At 45.7% G+C, this 19,935-nt stretch overlaps 1 protein-coding gene across 1 annotated transcript in view; it reads right to left on the bottom strand.

Moving 5' to 3' along the window:
- The window catches only part of Sppl3 (signal peptide peptidase like 3), a 94,450-nt gene extending 76,675 nt beyond the window's left edge, over positions 1-17,775 (bottom strand). The window contains exon 1 of the mRNA XM_076922507.1: positions 17,299-17,775. Within this exon, the coding sequence (XP_076778622.1) occupies positions 17,299-17,321 (23 nt within the window). The 5' untranslated portion in view covers positions 17,322-17,775. The remainder of the gene's footprint in view (positions 1-17,298) is intronic.
- Between the last annotated feature and the right edge of the window lie 2,160 nt (positions 17,776-19,935).

The raw sequence follows: 19,935 nt of genomic DNA, 5'->3' as shown, positions 1-19,935 counted from the left end.
GTTGGCATCTTTACTTACCAATCAGAATTAACCTGGGAGCAGGGTCACATACAGACTCCAGGTCTTGGGGGCTACACCAATAGACATTAAATTAGCATCTACAATAGACAGTAAAAGACAAAACCTCAACAGGAGATTCTTAGCATAAACACAACAATGCTGCACGGTAATGAAAATAAGAAAAAAAGGATGAAGACAATCTCCACCATTTCTTCCACTCATCTAGCTAGACATATTTAGAAGGCTACAGGTAGCTGTGGGTCACTTCATGAGTGCTGGGACCCAGTGATCCTAACTGCTGAGTTACCTCTACAGCACCTTCTGTGTGGTTCTGCCTGGTGGGCTCACAGAGGCTTTACTGTGGCGCCAACAGCAGTTCCAGAGGATTCAGAAGCAATCTATGTCTGGTCTGTCTGTCTGTCTGAAACGAGGCTCTAATTAATCCAGAACAGAAGACATTTGAGCCTCCTCTCTCCTTTTCTCCCATGGAATCCCCCTACTGTCCATAGTGAAAGAGAATCTTCATGAATGCCAACCAAAACTGAAACTGTACTAGATTGTCTTTATCCAGCTCCATGTGTGTGTTGGTGCTACGGGCATCCATTTATTCAGGAGTCATTCAGTAAACATTGTGTGCTGGGTAATATAATCCATTTGCTCCTAGAGAATTATGGCCACTCCTGATACCTGAGAGTAAGCCAGCCTGTTTGATGCCATAGACACAGCCTTGGACTTGAGGACAAACTAATTAAGAGGGTGCAGGCAGGACACCCAGGCTGCATTTATTCTACAAACTATGTAAATATGAATTAATCTCAAGATGATGAACAGTAGCAATGCTATGGGCAGCAGTAGTTCTAAGTGACAGCACTGGCCTGCTCTCTAGAGGCCTTTCAACTTACCAGCAGGCCCCACCATTCCTGCACGGTGCCACTTAGCTCACACTCATTTGCTGTCTTCTCAAAGTGTGTAGTTCTGAGGTTCTTCACGCTCCAAGCAGACAGTTTACTATTATCCAGAAGCGCTCCGTGAGGGCTGGGTTGTAAGAGGGTCCACACACACAGCAAACTTGTAAACACCACACAGCACCTTTCTGCTAATAGGGACATTTGCAGCCTGCAGGAAGCAGGAAGAGCACTCTTAATTTGATGCATGTTTGTTGCTTCTGGAGAAGTCCTCAATATTATCACTAGATAGCTAACCAAAGAGTCTATAAAATGAGTGAAAAAGAAATGAAAATGGCCAGAGGTTTTGGGTTTCTGTGATGGTTTGAATAAAAATGGCCCCACTGGTTCACACTGCTGTCTGGTTCCTAGTTGCTGACTACTCAGGAAGGATTGGGAGGTGAGCTCTTGTTAAAGAGCTCCGTCACTAGGGGGTGGGCTTCCAGGTTTCAAAGGACCACACTAGTTCCAATCTCTCACTTCCTAAAACCTGTGGATTAGATGTGGGCTCTCAGCTACTGCTACAGCACCATGCCTACCACGCTTCCTGCCATGAACCTTCTGAAACCATAAGCCAGCCACCAATTACATGCTGTCTTTTATAAGCAGCCTTGGTCATGGCATCTCCCCACAGCAATAGAGCGGAGACTAGAACAGTACTCCCTACAAGTCTTTGGAGATAAAGTGCTTATTCAGCAGGAAACGGGCCCTGGGTTTGATCGCCAGCACTGTAACAGAAACAAGCAAGTGCTCACTTATTTAAAAAAAAAAAAAGGGGGGGTATAAAAATATCCTTATGAAGTTTAATTTTCTAATCTGTAGAGGAAGGACACAAGACCTGGTAACTTTAGGACTTAATGTTAACTACAACAGCCAGGAGCAGATTCACTAAGGAAGCAAGTTAACACATGACAGGGACTGCTGAATGCAGTGGAGGCAATCCAAGTGTGGAGAGTGACTACAGAGGGAGGGGCAGGAGCACAGCCAGGAAAGCTGCATCTAAGAAGGACAAAGTAGCCCTGCTGAGAGCTGCATTCTTAGTGACTGAGACAGCAAAGGCCAGGGATCTTTCCTCCTTCTCCTCAACAACTCTCAGTTCTTCTAGTCAAATGAAAAAAAGGTGGCGTGTATGCGTGGGTAGCCAAATTCTACATCACTCCTTGTACTTTCTCTTTCTATATTCCCTTTGGTTGTCCCATACAGTGCAAACACACAAGTCAACACAGGTGTCTCAGTTCCCTCTGGAAAGAGTAAAACACTACCCTTGCAACTGGTTAACTGCTGGACTAGGCTGCTATGTGGGAGGGCTACTTAAATTCTAACAAAGGGTAAAATTTAGCCATCCAATATTTTTACAGAACACTAGAATATTTGTGTCTTGTCACCTTAAATGTAAATTCTGGGAGCAGGTTGCTTTGTCATGTGGAGGTCCTGGTAAGTGGTGTAGAAATGGTTACGGTCTGGGACTGAATGGAGTACTTCACTTCATCAAATCTTTATCATTTCCTTACATTTGGGATATACTGCAAATATACTGAGGATACTTTAGGACTATTTGCACCGAAGAACACAATAAGCCTTAACTGTTCATGTCATCTGCTCTCCTTGAAGAACACACACAAAGACAGTAAGGATAATTCCAATGATAAGAGAATGCCCTGCCAGGCGGTGGTAGCGCACACCTTTAGTCCCAGCACTTGGGAGGCAGAGGCAGGTGGATTTCTGAGTTCGAGGCCAGCCTGGTCTACAAAGTGAGTTCGAGGACAGCCAGGGCTACACAGAGAAACCCTGTCTCGAAAAACCAGAGAGAGAGAGAGAGAGAGAGAGAGAGAGAGAGAGAGAGAGAGAGAGAGAGAGAGAGAGAGAATATGAATGAATGAATGAATGAATATGAATGGGAATGTCCTTCGGCTGGGAATGTGGTATAACAGATACAATGCTTGCTTAGGACACATCAAGTCCAGGTTAGACCCAGCACCATATAAATAAAACACAGTGGCTCAGTCCCAGCTGGAGGTGGGAGATTCCAAAGTTCAAGGTCATAATCAACAACATACAGATAGAGTTTGTAGGAGACGGTGTCTCAAGGGGAAAGGGAGGCACTCCCACCTCAGCACCCGTGCCCATCCGAGCTCAGACCACCCATGTGCTGACACCTCTGCACTGTGCAGGTCAGGTCAACACTCCAGCTCAACAATTTGCAAATTCTGACCTTTCTCTTTTCTGTCTTGGAAGGCAGTTGCTTATCCAGGAAGCAAACTTATTGATAGTTTAGCACTAAAATTCTACAACTGTGTTTTTTTGTTTGGGTTTTTTGTTTTGTTTTTTTTTTATTCCTTTCTCAGGAGTATGACATGAGGTACAATGAAACCCTACTCTGTACAGCAACTTAGCAAAGTAACAAAAATTTAAATAATAATTTTTAATGCTACAGAAAGATGCAAAGGAGCTTCAGTAGTGACAATAAATGTTTTAAAATTTGTATTCATTTATTTGCTTATTTATTTGTTGAGACAGAGTTTCTCTAAGTAGTCCTGGCTGTCTTGAACTTCACTATATAAATCAGGCCAGCCTTGAACTCACAAAAATCCATCTGCTGCTAACTTCCCAAGTGCTAGAATTAAAAGCGTATACTACATACCTGGCTGACGGTGGTATTTTTAATGATGTAAAGTGGTGAGATGTATAATGGGCTTACTGAGCACATACACACACAGAACAGAACATGGTACAAACCATCACAACTCATAAACCCAGTCTTCGTGGATAAATGCTGCTAATTAGGCACTGAGTTCCGTCCGCACAGTGTCGTCTTAAACCTTACAGAACACACTTCGTGCTCACCAAACTGCCTCTGGCATTTGCTCTCACCTAAAATAAACGAACCGGAAAGCTAAGGCTTACAGGGACCTTTGGCAGCCCTGCAGAGTGGCAGTGGGCAGCTGCTGGTGGCTGTGCTGCTGTGTGGCAGGTGACACTGCTCTCAGCATCCTTAAACACACCACTGACTCAGTGCAGTCATGTGTCATCATTTTTACAGTCAATTGTCATGATTTCAATGTCTCATGTGCAAACAAACACAAAAAAATTTCTTATTAGTAGCCAATAAGTTCAGATTCAAGGGAGACAGGGCTGGTAAATTACCCAGACAGAACCACTGTGGTAACGATGACATCTCTGCTTTCTAGTGGTTCAATGAACACAAACTTTTGCTTTATGAAATAACCTTGTTTAAAGTCTTGTTTAAAATTATTTTCAGGTTATATAGGGGCTGAAGGAGACTGGCATAAATTCAACTCAAGATCAACCTAAACTACAAACTGAAAGCCATCTCACTATGAACAGAAAACAATAATGTCCTAACTGTAGCTAACCTGTGACTACAATACCAGAGGAATACTTGGTACATCTGATGCTCATGTATGTTACATGCTTTTCTGAATGCTAAACTGTTGGCCAAACTCTAAATAACAGCACAGGATGGAGAGAAAGAAGAGAGCGAGGGAGAGAAAGAAATTCACATTTGGTAGCTATCACAGAGAAAGCATGGTTTAGTTAAAGAAATAAATGCATGAAGACCTGAGACTCTGGACTAGGACTCAGAGGTAGGGGAGTCAGTCAGTCAGTCAGTCTGTCTGTGTGTGTGTGTGTGTGTGTCTCTTTCTCTCTCTCTCTCTCTCCCCCTACCCCCTCAACTCCCATGCCCTAAAGAAACTACTCCATACCAAAAAGAAAGAAAAGTGTCAGTTTTTACAGACTAGAACATAAAAACTATTGTTATATTAAAAATATATATATCTTTTTACATACTGATTTTTTTAAAAAGCAAATATAAATACAAAAATAAAGCAGAGAGAATTAAAAGAAAGACGAGGCCACTGAATCCTGAAGACTGTCTCAGTGAGCTGGGAAGACAAATGAGTGTGGGGAAAGGAAACGTCAGGTCTGTGGGAGAGGAGACTGGAGAGGAGGAAAGCCTGCAGCCTGCACAGTTCCCTAAGTCTCAAGTTAATTCGAGAAAATACCTGATAGAGATTTCACAAAAGGCTGGAAAGAAGCCACCATAGAGCCCAGCCCCAAAGTCTCTGTAAGAATGTCTACAAGGATCTCTTCATAGTGAGAACTAAATCAGTGATCAGTCCACTCACAGTAATTTCTGTGAATGCCACACAAGCGTTAACAAAGCAGCACACTAATCCCAAAGTTAAGCACAGCACAGGTCAGCATCCAGTGCAACACAAAACTCCCAGTGTGTACACATGAAAGCGCAGGAAAGGATGAATTGGCCAGAAGAAAAAGTAATGGGGGGGGGGGGAGGTACTAGAGAGATGGCTCAGTGATTAATAGCACACGATGCTCAGAGGACCTGAGTTCTGTTCCTACCCCCCATGTTGGGGAGCTCATGACCCTGTGTAACTCCAGCTCCAGGGACACAGACCCTCTTCTGGCCTCCACATACATATGCACTTTAAAAATTAAAAATAAATCTTAAAAAGAAAAAAAGAGCATGCTATGCGAGTAAGTAGTTATTAAAGGTTAGATGCAGGAGCTGCGGCAGCAGGAGCCTAGGCCTGCAAAAATGACTGCATCTTAAGTATTAAAGACCATCCAAAACTGCCTTCAAGTAGTGTCAGTCCTTAGCCTGGAGCGTCCTCAGCAGGGCCACAGGCACCCTTGAGAGAGCAGACTTTTTCCGCTATACATCAACTGATGCTCAACATACTGACCAAACTATTATTTTTTTTTTTAAGTGAAATACATCAATTCATTAGATCAGTCACAGTCTAATTTACAGGTGGAGATGGCGTACATAACTCCAGCACCATAGACAGAACACTGTACAGCCTGTACTAATCACCAAGATAGAGACAAAAACTGCAGGTGTGCATGTAGTGGCTCACACCATTAATCCCACCACTCAGGTGGCAGAGGCAGGCAGCTCTCTGAGTTCAAGGCCAACCTGGTCTTTAGACAGAGTTCCAAGATAGTCAGGACTACCCAGAGAAACCTATCTTGAAAACAGTATGTGTGTATGTATGTATGTATGTACGTATGTATGTACGTTACACACACACAGTATAATTATATGAAACATAAGCTGACTAACTTCTTCAGTTAGAAGATAATCAGGGTTGTGCTCAGTGACGGAAGACGCTTGGCACTGCTAAGACCAAATTGGGGGCAGGGGATATAAAGACTGACACATCAGACAAGCAAGACCCAGCCATCAAAAAAACATTAAATATAAAGACACAGATAAGCAATAAATGAATGGCTGTGCATATTGGCACAGGCCTATAATCTCAGCCATGGGTAGGCAAAAGAAGGTGTTGAGTTTAAGACCAACCTGGGCTACAAGAATTGAGTCATTCATAAGCCACTACAAAAAAGAATGAGGAAATATCTCCATCAAGACAGAAACATAAAGTATAGAGCACTAGGTAATAATTAATGTAGTTAATACAATTGTTTAGAAATTTAACACAGAAAAACTTTGATAGTTGTAGAGAAAGACTATATTTTGTCATGAAGACTATCTAAAATAAATAACAAGTATAATAAATTTCCAAATAAAACATCAAAATACTTTACAAAGCTTGGAAAGTTGGAAAAATAAATGGGCAACATACCAAAAACTATCCTATAAAGACTAAGAGCTGAGCAGGAAGGCTCACACCCGTAATCCCAACACTTGAGAGGATGAGACAGAAGATTCCCCCTAAGACCCTTCAAGACAACCCTGGGATACTCATGAGTTCTAAGTCAGCCATTCTGAGCTACAGTACAAGATCCTGTCTCAAACCAACCAACCCACCCACCAAAAATAGAGTTAGCCTTATGAAACACCAAAAGCAAAGCCTAATCACACAGTGCTCATTTGTTATCCCAATACTCCAGAAGTAGAAAAATAATCATGTGCCCAAAGTCACCTCAACTACACAGCACATAGCAGCTTAGACTACAAGAAGACACTGCCTCCAAAAGCAACGCCCCTCAATTCCCCTAACAAAACAAAGCACTCAAACCGGAGACTGGGTCTCAACATACCTGATAAATGACCGGGAGAATACAAATTGGCTACTAGTCATTCATCTGCTTACCGTCTCCTAAGACTGCTCTCTGTTCTGTTCAATAGTTAAGTAATAAACCCTACAGAGACAATCTTTCATTTCCTAATCGTTTGCTCCTGTGATACAGCCAAACAAACAACCGTGACTGCTCTGTCATGACCAGGACAGTGCCTGTGCTCACACTCCTGCCCAGGGTCACCTTCCACACGGGCAAGGCTCTCAGCCAGTGTCTTGTACTCTGCCGCAAGAGCCTTCACATGTCATATGTTCGACATGCTACAGCTTAGTATTTGTCACGTGGACAGGTAAAACTGTAGTCACATACAATTTACCTTTGGGGGAAAACACATTATTCTTTGAGTTGCCCTACGGTAGACTTTAGGGAGGAGGGAGTGACGTTCTGCCCCCTTCTTTCCACATCCAACAGCTACATGCCCAGTCTCACTCAGAGAAGCGAAGCCTAGAACTCATTTTTTTTCTCACCAATGTAAGATTTAATTTTGTGTCCTCAGAAAGAGGATACAGAAGCAAGGTGTGGTAGTACAGACCTGAAACCTCAGCACATGGAAAGCTGAGACAGGAGGATTCCATGGGGAGTGAGGGAGAAGAGACTAGCAGTAAGATTAACCAGAGTCCAAGGCCAGTCTGTGCTAACGAGCAAGGTCTAAGCCTGAGATCCTGTCTCAAAACCAAAAGAACTTTACTAGGACACGAACAACAAAACAAAACAGTTCTTGCAAGAGGCAAGTGCAGGAAAAGGGCAGTGAGAGGAGGCCAAGCCATGGCGTGAAACGACTGCGTGCAGAAGAGACACGAAGAGCCAACAGGCCTCGATGCTGACCTGAGCCTGAGGCCCTGCGAAGGACAGTAAGGTTTAAGTACACATGCCAAAATATTGCTTTAAGCTGCCCTTCTGAATAATGATGATTAAACATGAAAGAAGAGTGAGTTAAGAAAGAAAACTTTAGCCGGGCGGTGGTGGCGCACGCCTTTAATCCCAGCACTTGGGAGGCAGAGGCAGGCGGATTTCTGAGTTCGAGGCCAGCCTGGTCTACAGAGTGAGTTCCAGGACAGCCAGGGCTACACAGAGAAACCCTGTCTCAGAAAAAAAAAAAAAAAAGAGAGAGAGAGAGAGAAAGAAAGAAAACTTTAGACTCTTTAAGGTGGCTCTGCAGATAAAGTGACCTGGATTCGGTCCTTGGGACCCATGTGATAGAGAGAAAACCTGCTCTACAGAGTTATCCTTTAACCTCCACATATGCACTGTGGCACATTTCTGTACACACCACACACCACAATAAATAACTACATAAAACAACTTTATTTTTGTGACAGGGTCCTACTCTGTACCTCTGATGTCTTGGATCTCTATGTGGTCTACATAGGGAGTTCCAGGGCAGCCGGAGCTAAATACTAGTTTAAACAAACAAACAAACAAACAAACAAACAAACCCCGCACTGCTTTTTCATCCGGGGGATCCAGTAACGTCTTTTGGTCTCCCCAGGCACCAGACATTCATGTAGGGCATTTACATGCACATAGTCAAAGCACTCATTCACATAAAATAAAAATAAACAATTTTAAAAGTCTATGAGCTGGGGATATACCTCAGTTGGTGTTTGCCTAGCTCACTGGAGATGTGAGGATCAGAAATTCAAGAGGAACCCAAAAACTGTGGGGGTGAGATGGGGGACCCAATGCAGGTCCATTTGAGGAGAGGAGTAAAGCACTGTGGTCCTCAGTGCTGCCAGGACAGCAGGAAAAAGACACCTGGATCAACAGTCAGGTCAACAGCACTAACTTTTCTTCTGCATTTGCTCCAAACGGCGGCATCCTCTGACTATTTATTCCTCATCTCTATGTACTCTGCCAACAGACTCTGAGGAACATATCCTACTCTAAAATTCAATGTCTAGGAAATTGTATCTCTAAAATACTTTTTAAAAATCTGAGCACCAGCCATGTGGTGGTAACACACACCTTTAATCCCTGTACTCAGGAGGCAGAGGCAGGTAGATTGCTGAGTTCCAGGCCAGCCTGGTCTACAGAGTGAATTCCTGGAGAGCTGGGGTTACACTGAGAAACCCTCTCAAAAAACAGAAACAACAACAACAAAAACACAGAACAAAAAAAAAAAAAAAACCCTAAAAATTAGAATAAAATTCTGAGCACCTACTATATGCAGGACCACAAAATAAACAGTTCTGACCCTACATTCATTCTGTTGTAGAGTTTTACTGTCAGTCACAAGGTGGGAAACAACATTAAACACATCCGATGTCACAACAAACAGCTACAGGTTTCACCAAAGGCCTTGGAGCAACAGAACATTTGGGTTAGCAAGGTGGCTCGTCGGGTAATACTGGCTGGCCTCTAACCCATGTAATGCAGAGGTGAACAGCAAGGACCAGCTCCCAAAGGTTGTTCTCTGACCTCCACACAAAACCCACAGTATACCTGCCCACACAGCTCACACACACTTCCGGTAAGTAAAATAAAGTGAGATTTTAAAACATTTTAAAGATAACATTTCAGATGGACCCTGAAAGGACATATCTACCTACATATCTAGATATGGGACAGGGGCCACCTACCTACTAAGTCCCTGTAACTAGACCACAAATACTTTACAGAAAATGGGACTGTAAAGTCTTATTTGCCCAAGTCAGACGTGAAGAGGTTAAATTTTATATTCCCATCAATTGAAAAAAAGACTACTACCTGTACAACTAAATTTAGTGGCAACATACCTAAGACCAAGTGACAAGTTTAGACATGCACCCTAAACATTCCCCATTAATTTTTTAGCACAACTCTTACAATAATTTACAGAAAAATAAACTCTAAGCTTACACTACAGAAAAATAAAAACAAAGCCTTTTCTCTTTCCCAGATTAATTTCTCCTTCTGCCTTCAAACACACAGTCCCTCTAAAGTAAAAACAACCCTGCTGGTCTGATCGATAGTTATCAACCCTTACCCTCTCCTTCCTCAGTGATCTCAAGAGCCTTTTCCCCTTCCCTGCCCAGCCCTCAGGACGTCACCCCTACTGTTCTGAGCTCTACTACACTAATGACTTCCTTGGCAAAGTCAATGGCCTGGTTTTGGGTTTTTGTTGTTACTGGGTTTTTGTTGTTTTGTTTTGTTTTTTCCCATCCCTTCTGCTTCCCAGGGTGTTTAGCCCCACCTCTGGAGTATTTAGTCCTGTCCCTGAAGCTCCTGAAGCACCTTCCACTCACTGTCCTAATAAAGAGAACCCACAGTCTCTGCCTCCTCTCCCTCTGGTTTACTTGCTCACTGTGAATTTCTCAAGTGTTCTGAGTGTCTGGTCTTCTATTTTTTGCCCTCGCTCAGTTAATGACTTCATCTCCCCCTAGTCTTCAGCTAACTGGCTAGCTAGGCTTGTGGTACCAGACAGCATTTCTAAATATGTTTGCAATAACGAAGGCAAAAATAAAGAGAATTCATTCTTTACAATAAATTCTTACTTCTAAGACTTCTAAGATTTTTATAAGCATTTCTGAGAAATGGATTTAAACGTATAGATATTTATATCAAAATAGGAGCTGTGAATGCCAGCAAAATATTTTCATTTAAACAAAAGCAAGATTTAATCAAATTTTGAAAGTAAAATTAGGCAATGTTGAGGACAAATGAAGACAAAACAAGGTCCGACACAACTTTCCTAACATACTCAGTGTTGCCAGGCTGAAGAAACAATGGGCACAATTTCTCCCTGCAAGTCCTATTTAGGTCAGGAGTGAGGTCTGGGCTGCTGCTAGATGGAGGGAAGTGGGTGTGCCCGTCAGACTCACTGTGGGTAAGGAAACAGATAAGAAACTGGTGAAGCCTTCCCCTGGCCATTCGTTAGAAGAGTGGAAAACTTTCCTGTGCATTACAGAAAAATCCAGGGAAAGTCCACTTGTCCCTCAAAGGACCCACATAATTATTGCATGAAAAAAAATGTAACTTATCATTTTCTTTCCCGTGTGAACAGCAGTGGTGAACTATGAAACCATGAAAGTTCCTGAACTGACTACCCCGACCTGCAAGTCTATAGCAAATTAAAAGTTATTTTACTTTTTTTTTTTTTATACAATATCACTTAGCATTCCTGATAAAGCAGACATCATTGATTAGACTGTCAATAAGAAAAAGCATTCCTATACTAAAGAACTCTGGAACCTGCCAGAATCTAATAAGTAAATAGAAAATAGGCAACCACCCTTTAGAAAGCACTGAGCAATTGCGGAAGCACTTTTACTCAGCATCTCACAGAACCTTTGAAGCCTTCAGAGGACCAGCAGAGGCAGTTTAAACACTGGTGGTGGTGGTGGTGGTGGTGGTGGTGGTGGTGGTGGTGGTGGTGGTGGTGGTAGGCTGGGGGGGTTGCTCAGTGGTACAGTGCTTGACTAAACACTAGGCCTGAGGTACAGCAAGGTCATAGTCAATCAGAAGTGAAAAAAAAACATCACTCTCAAACCAGAAAATTCCCAGTGCAAGTACAGAATTTGGTCTTGGGTTTTTAAATTTCAGTGTAGTAAGAGATAGATGCCTGCATGGTCAGTTACACTCAGTGTAAGTCACAAAAGAAAACCACAACTATAGTCTAGATTGGGGGAGGAGGCCAACGATCAAAATTCCAAAAATGGTTTATCTACAACTTTTCTGCAAGTTAGAATAAATCCTATAAGCAAAGCAAACCATAATCAAAACTGTTCTAAAAGTCTCCATCAGTGAGACTTTCTTATTTAAGATACAGCCCTAGTGACAATGACTGTTAAAATATGAAAGGTGACAATTCTTCCCAAAGGTCATGGGAACAACCTGTACATTTTCCTATAAAACTGAACCTGGTCACTTGGACGTTCCTTGGGACACACCTAATGGGTTAAAAGTCTAATCACTCTGCGTCTAACTCCTTAAGATTGGAAAGTAGAATATGAAAACTCAAAGCCACAGACTCTCAGTTTAGAGAATCACATAAAACTAACATTTTAACTTCCAAGAAAGAATCATGAAACTCTAAAAACATAGCCAGGCAGTGGTGGCACACACCTTGAAAAACCCTAGTACTTGGGAGAGAAGCAGATGGTTCAAGGCCAAGGAGATTCATAGAACAAGGACAGCTAAGGCTACAAAGAGAAACCCTGTCTAGAAACAACAAAACAAACAAACAAACAAACCAAACCCTTTAAAAACAAATGACAGCACTCTTTAAGGAAAAGCTGCACTCAGGCATTCTGTAAGGGACGTACATTACATAAGTGTCTGGATGCCGATGCCCAACTAAAACAACACTAGGCCAGTTACTCTGAAGATATTCTTCCATCCCAAGCATAGAGATGCAAAGTTCTAACCCACACTCTGGAGGCAGAGGCAGGTAAACCTGTGAGTTCCAGACCAGCCTGGTACACAAAGCAAACTATCCTTTCATTTTGCTTGAGATGAAACAGGTAAAAACAATGAGACTTAGTGATCGACTGATGACACTGATGTGGCAGTCATACAGAGCTGTGTGACATCTCATACTGTGGTGGCATCTGTCATCTGTAAAGGGAATGATCACATAAAAATGTCTCCAATTTCTTTTGTCTTCAAAAACTTCATAATAAAACTTGAGTAATGATTTAAAAACAAATTTATGGAGTTAATATTGGCTAATTTTAGCTGAAACCTCGTATTACCCAAATCATATAATAGCACTTTTTATCCTATAGGCAAAACAGGTTTGAATAAGCCTTGTAAACTCTGTATAGATCCCTAACCCTGTTCTAAACTACATTCTGAAAAAGCAGCAGCTGCTAAACCGAATTGATCTCAACAAATACAACATGCGTAACGACACCCTAAATGAGGACTGCCTTCCCGAGCTCTGAGACCTGTATCCTCCATTCTCTACACATGATAATGGCCATGACCACAGAGCAACACCATAGTGGAGCCAAGCTCTAGATCTGCTCTGATTAGACAGCAATACAGGCAAAAGCAAGTCTTACTCATCTGCTCAGTAAGACTCTACCACCTACCTACAGTAGCAGGACAAGAACTCAGCACAGCCTCCGATAAGGTCTGCCTGTCATCTCTCAGAAAACCTTTCATCTCTCACAGAAACACAAGCTCCTCCTGCCTTCTCCCTGAGCTCCTAAGCTCTATGTTTACAGCTGGTTTGCTTTCCTTTCCTTTTCTTTTTATTTATTTATTTTGTATATATCGGATCCCATTACAGATGGTTCTAAGCCACCATGTGGTTGCTGGATATTGAACTCAGGACTTCTGGTAGAAGGATCAGTTCTCTTAACCACTGAGCCATCTCTCCAGACCCGCTCTTCTTTTTTTCTTTTCTCCAGTCAGGGTCTCTGTGTGGCCCTGGCTGTCCTGGACCTGGCTACGTAGAACAGGGTGGCCTCCAACTTAAGAGATCACCTGTCTCTGCCTGAGTTACTGAGATTGTTAATATCACAGTCACACAATCTTGACTGAGTCCTTCATGGTTTGTCCGTGGGTGAGTTACTTGCAGTCTTTTAATTTTTTTCATTTTGTTTGTATGTGGAACATGAGTATCTATGTGATATGTGGATCTGAGTGCTGCACAGGACAGCTCTGTGGAGCGTGGGTGAGCAGGCTTGGGAAGCAGTCAGTTTCACCTCTGAGCAGTCTCATCAGCTCTACCTTATAACAGTCTTTTGAGCCGCAGTGTTTTAACTTTCCAATCCTCAAAGCATGAGCACAAGGAAAATACAAACTAAATTACTATGCCAGGTCTTGGGTAATGAGACTCACTTGAATGTTGCAGGAGGATGGCCTTCTCCCTACAGAAACAGTAAGCACAACCATTAGCAGGTTCAAGTGCAATCCTACACAAAGATTGCATTGATTTCAAGTGCCAAGTTCAGGCTTCTCACAGTACTTACCCTGAAACAACTACTCATAAGTACACACTGGGCAAGTGTTTCCCTTCAACCTTCAGTTTGTGTGTTTGCATGCATTCTTTTACTTCCTCAGTGTGAGTAAAAAGGACAGTTAATTCATGATGAGGCCCTTTGGGAGGCTGGGATGGACTCAGTTGGTGACTACTTGCATAATGTGACTGAGTAAAACCCTGAGTCTGATCCCCCAGCACTAGGTGAACCCACTTGGCAGCATGTGCCCATAATCCCAGCACTGAAGAGGAAGGGGTAGAAAGGTTAGGAGTTCAAAGCCAGCCTAAGACCAGCCTTAAACTTGAAGGAACTTGTGTCAAAAGAAATGAAGGATGGAAGTTAGGTAGGAAGGAAGGAAAAGAAAAGAAAAAAAAAACAAGTACAACAACAACAACACCCCAAAAACCAAACAAACAAAAACCAAAGGCCAACCAAAACAAACAGAAAAAAGAAGATCCTGGCATCCTTACAAACTTCAAGAGGGAACAGTGTTGCTTGCCTGTTGTCCCAGCATCCAGAAGATAAGCATGTAAATAATAGTGAGTACGAATAAGGTCGGCCTGGATGCTACAGTGAGGTCTTGTTTCAGAAGAATAAACAAAGTAAGACACCCATACTGTGAATACAATGGGACATGAGGAAACCTACCAGACAGGAGTCCTGCAGAAGCCCCTCCACCACACTCAGCACACGGGGGTCCTGAGCAGAAGCTGTGTGCCAGACACTGTGTTAGGCACTACAAGAGGACAAAGGGTAGTAGTGTCTCATGGTCCTCTCTCTGAAAGAACAGTGAGCAGGCTCAGTATTTACATAAGAAGTGCAAGGGGTGATGCAGACAGGACCACAAGTATTAAAAATAACAAGGCTGTCTTCAGGAATGGGCAGAGAACACTTCAGACAGATGGAGCTTGACCCTTGAATGGCAGAATTTTCTAGGAAATGAACATGTACAAGAAATCTGAACCATATGATCCTATAGGTAGGGTTCAATTTTTTTAATATTACAAAAAAGTTAAACATGCACAAGTCAACAGAAGAAAATAACACTGTGAGCTCATCAGAGTATTTTCATGTCAGAGGCTATAACTTAAGCGTATTTTTAAATACTACATCCCTTCTGGGATCAGTTCTCAGACAAACCAACGGGGTCATAGTACATTCTTCCTAAATGCAGAAACAAATAATCAAACATGATTCTGTTTTTAAAGTATCAATTTTTGTGTATATCTATATAACCCAAGTGAAGAATCACCAAAAAATCCAAACTTCAGCTTCCATATACGTCCAGAACAGCTTCTCCACGCTGGTGTTTCAGTGAGAAAGGGTGAAGAGGCAAGACAGCTCACAAGGCACCATGGGCCAGATATTCAGGGCACATCACTTGCCCTCCTGAGCCTGTGTCCTCTTCTGGAGATAAGGAAGGTTTCCCCACCTTACAGACAAGTGAGGGACTGACTGACACTAGGTGTCAAACACTATGTGTTTAGTTCTTATGCCCTGGCTGACTTGGAAGAACCAGGAAAACAGGGTAGGGGCTGAGCTTCTTAGTCCTCTCCCCTGTGCACCATCGTCTCTCAGGACACTGTGGACTCTTCTCCTGAAAACAAGCTGGAAAGGGGGGGCTGGGGGTCCTCACGGCAAAGCACTTACCCGACTGTAAATCAAATACAGTCAAGCCCGCAGGAGTGTTGCACGGGAATATGATGTGCGAACGATCAGCCTTCACAGAGCCATCTCTCCTCAACTAGCAGGCCCACGAGCATCTCACAAGTTGTATGTGGCCCATCCGCCCAGTAAGTCACTCAAACCTTCCACGTCATAGCCAGGGTATCGCTCTGTACCCCGAACTGGGGTTGCAAGTGTGTGCCATGTACAGCACTTTACCCATTTCCTGATCACTGTTATTTATTTCAACCAATCCATATTCTTTTTATAGTACAGTTCAAAAAGACAAAACAAACAATCCCAGCAAGGCAGCCCTGAGGATTCACCACGGAGTCCCCGTGGGGCAGGACAAACTCTAGGTGTGCCAGCGCACACAGCAGCACCCAACATTACCTTCCCTTCCTATCCCTCTGCAGGAGAGAAACTGAATCCCTGTGTCCCCTGCCAGGGAGATGGCCCTCACTGCTCACAACTATCCAATTAGTCTGTTCTTTGAAAGCACAACTGGAGCCACCAAAACCCAACTTTTCTTTTAGTCATTTCCTCTCAACTTCCCAGTTATCTTCTTTTTCAGGCGGTGTATACACCGCTGCTGTTTGTTATTATTAACTTACGTTCAATCACTAACCCTCCTTCAGGACACAGTGAGCTCCTGGCTGAGCATGGCCATCCCTTGTTCTCATATACAGCCCGGCTCTTTGACTGTGGCAGTTACAGCTCCACTATGCTCCTGACACTTGACAGTTTGCCCCGTGCTTTGTGAAGGTATCCACATAATCTGTACAGGCTGGGAAAGAGGCGGTTCTTGTACTTGGAAGGTTTAGGGTCAAGGACTGAAGAACTCACTCACTTTCCCAATTACAAAGCGAGGTGGACCTTCAACCCTACTCTGCGGAAAAGTCTACAGTTCTGGTACCAAACCACAAGTGCTTTAAACCATCGCCAACATCTAGGCTGCAGCAGCAACCAGGTTCCCCGCCCCAAACCTACAACCAACCACCCTGTTGGCTCTTTTCTCCCTCTCAAGCCACAGTTCAACTGCACCGTCCCCACTCGTCCTGAAAACAACCAACCTCCCTCCTACAGCGATCAACTCACCTCTGCCCTTCGCCACCCCTCTTTCCCCCAAACTTGGACGCATCTGTCACTCCCCCCACCTCCTGTAAACTACAAGTGCGTGCCTCTGCCCCTTAACATGCTGAAGAAGTCCCACAGACGAGGACTCACGACCTGCACGCCGCCCCCATCCCCGTGATCGACCCCAGAACACGGGCCAGCACTCTTCGAATCCTTCGAGCCGAGCACCAACCAACCCTTACAAAGACTGCCCATGCCCCACCGCTACCGACGACTTCCTTTCCAGAATGTGGTCATCCGAACAGACTCCCCCCTCGGCCGTGCAGGGCTCCCGTGGCGCAGGGCCTCGCTGCCCACCGTGGAGGCGGCCGCTCCTCCCTCACTACTCGCAAGTTGTGCCTCTTACCACCTGTTCTCGCCAGAGCGGGGTACACCTCAGCCCGGGCCCGCCTCTGCCCACCCTCTCCCGTTCCCCCCTTGGCCGCCAGCACCCGCGCCAGCCGGTTCCGCCGAGCGGCTCGGATGACCGCCCCTCCCCCGGGCTCGGAGGACGCCCGCCGCCCGCGCCCCGGCCCCACGAGCACCTGCGGCCCGGCCCCCCACAAACCCGCACTCACCACGAATAGGTCTGCTCCGCCATGGTGCTGCCTCTCGGGGCTCCGCGGCTCGCTCGGCCGGCGGCAGAGGGCGCGGCCGGGGGCCCGGCGGCTCGCTCGCACGGCGGACGGGCACTCGGGCGCCGACGGACTCCGACGGGCCCCGCTCCCTGGGCCCCGGCGCGGGCCGGGCTCCGCGCTCGGCCTCGTCAGCCGCGGCGGCGGCGGCGGCTCCGCTGCGGCTCCAAACCCAACATGGCGGCGGCGGCGGCGCGGAGAACAAGGGCCCGGGGCGGGCGGACGGTGGCTCGGGCCCGCGCTCAGTGCGCGCCGGGCCGCGGGAGCGCCGCGCTCGGGCGGCGGCGGCGGCGGCCGGGGGACATGGCCGGCGGCGGCGGCGGCGGCGGCGGCGGCGGCGGCGGCAACGGCTGAGGGGGGCGCTAGGCGGTGAGGCGAGGCCGCTCGAAGCACACCCGCCGAGGGAGGAGGGAGCGGGCGGGGGCGAGCCCGGGCCGCGCGTCACGTGCCCAAAACACGCTCACGTGACCCTGACGCCCCGCCCCTCGCGCGCGGCCCATGCGCGGAGCGCCTGGCCCGGCTCGAGGCTACGGTTAGCGGCCGCCGCGTGCTAGGCCCCTTCGGCGCGGAGCGGGGCCGCGGTGCGCCGCGGTTGGCTGCCACTCAGCTGTCACCCTTCCATCCACAGTCGGCTGGCCTGGGTCCTCAAGTGCCAGTCAACTGTCACATGGCGGACAGAGCGCAGCATTCGGATTCCCGCGCTGCGCGGTTCCCTCCTTAGTTTGAGCAAACATCCCTGGCTCGCGGCTCCTGGGTGCCAAGTCAGATGCTACATGCTCGGCTTCTTAGAACCCATCAGCGAATCCTTGTTGGGTCCCAGCGAGGCATCAGCGCCTTCACCCGGGCCCATGTCCTTGCATACATATTCTCAGGGACGAGCTATGAGTTGATCAAGCCGGCTAAAGCACGAAGATTATTTCAGAGTCACGAAGCTATGAACAGAGAATAAAGGAAGAGTGCGGGCCACTTTAGATAGGGTGAATGGGCATGGGTCAGTTGGTAGAGTCTTACGTATGACCATGTCTTAGGGAGGGGAAAAAAAAAAGCCAGGCCTAGTGGGCACATGCCTTTAAATCCCGCAAAGGCAGGCAGATCTCTAGGAGTTCGAGGCCAGCCTGGTCCACATACTGAGTGAGTTCCAGGCCAGCCAAGAATCCGTAGAGAGACCCTATATCGAATTAATAAGAAAGAGAGGGAGAAACGTGAGGGAGCATATAGCTAGAGACGAAGAAACATATGTAAGAAAGCTATCTAGGGTATGTTTCTGACCACATGACATTCTGGAGAAATAACTATGGAAACAGGAAACAGTGGGCTGGAGGGACACATGGAGGGTTTTTAAAGCAACAAAAAAACGAGACCACACAACACTGTAGATGGTGGGGGTCTAGGGGGTTAGACTGAGCAATAGATCAAGGTCATCCTCCACTATACAGGGAATTTGACTTATGGAATTCGACACAAAGTTTAAGGCCAGCCTGACCTAATGAAATCTTGAAAGAGGAAATTAAAAGAAGAAGAAGAAAAGAAAGCTGCCACATATGTAAATGTAGTAGACCAGAGACCAACCTCAGGAACCTAGGCCTCAGGTAAAGGCAGGATGGTACAATGAATTGATGAATTGAACTCCCCCCTCCCCCCAGGGGCATTGGAGAACCTTTTCTCAGGAGTCAGACATCCTCAAACCACGAGAGGCTCACCAACAGAAAACTCATTTTGGCAAGAGAGTGGCACAGAGCAAGACCCAGTCGTGGGAATTTCTAGGCTGAGCTTAGAACCAGGCAGGGGATGGATGAATTATGCTACAGGCTGTTGGACAAAGACACTAAAATGATGGGTGGAGAGCAGGCGCTGAATGAAAAGACCAGGTGCTTGGACCATGCTTGGCTAATAAACATAGTACTATTCCCAGAAATCGCATGTCTTCCTCCCTTTAAAGAGCAAGTCTCGAGTACCTGTGCAGTCACGATCCTCTATGGCTCACCCAGCATTAGGCCAGGCTCTGACTCTGCTTTAGTTTCCCAGGGCCTGCCCAGGCTTACAGGGAATGCCACACCCCAATCTATCTCCAAATAGCTCAGTTGGCCACTACCCTATACAGCTGCTGCTTGCCTGTTCTCCACGGGGAAGCCTTTCATGAAAAGGCCAGGTACACTGTGCCTGCATACTTTCCCCCCATGCCAGGTGCTGGGACCAGCCAGGTTCTAGGTGTCTCCTGAGCATCACCAGAGAGCCCAAGAAAAGGTGTCAGAGAGGGTTTAACTCAAGGTCTCAATAAAACCACCTTTTTCTAAATAGAAAGGTACCAGCCTTCAAATGTCTGCCCAGCCACAAACCCCAGGTGTCCTGGGGAGATGAAACAGCTGAAGCCCAAATTCCGAACATTCATGGGACCTTTAAAATTCTAGGTACTTCTATGAAAAGCCAGTTGTGACCTTAAGCATGATGCAGTCACTCTGAGTCTCCAAGCGCAGTGACTGGGGTTTCAGATCCCATGGGAAAGGCCCGAAGCCACAAGCAGGTGTGACTGTGGGAAGTGCCAAAACTTTGTCAAGGGAGTTAGGAACAAAACAGAACAGA

Source organism: Arvicanthis niloticus, chromosome 24 (genome assembly GCF_011762505.2).
Source record: "Arvicanthis niloticus isolate mArvNil1 chromosome 24, mArvNil1.pat.X, whole genome shotgun sequence".
NCBI lineage: Eukaryota > Metazoa > Chordata > Mammalia > Rodentia > Muridae > Arvicanthis > Arvicanthis niloticus.
Note: the sequence above shows the minus strand (reverse complement) of the source record. Positions and strands in the feature narration are given on the sequence as shown.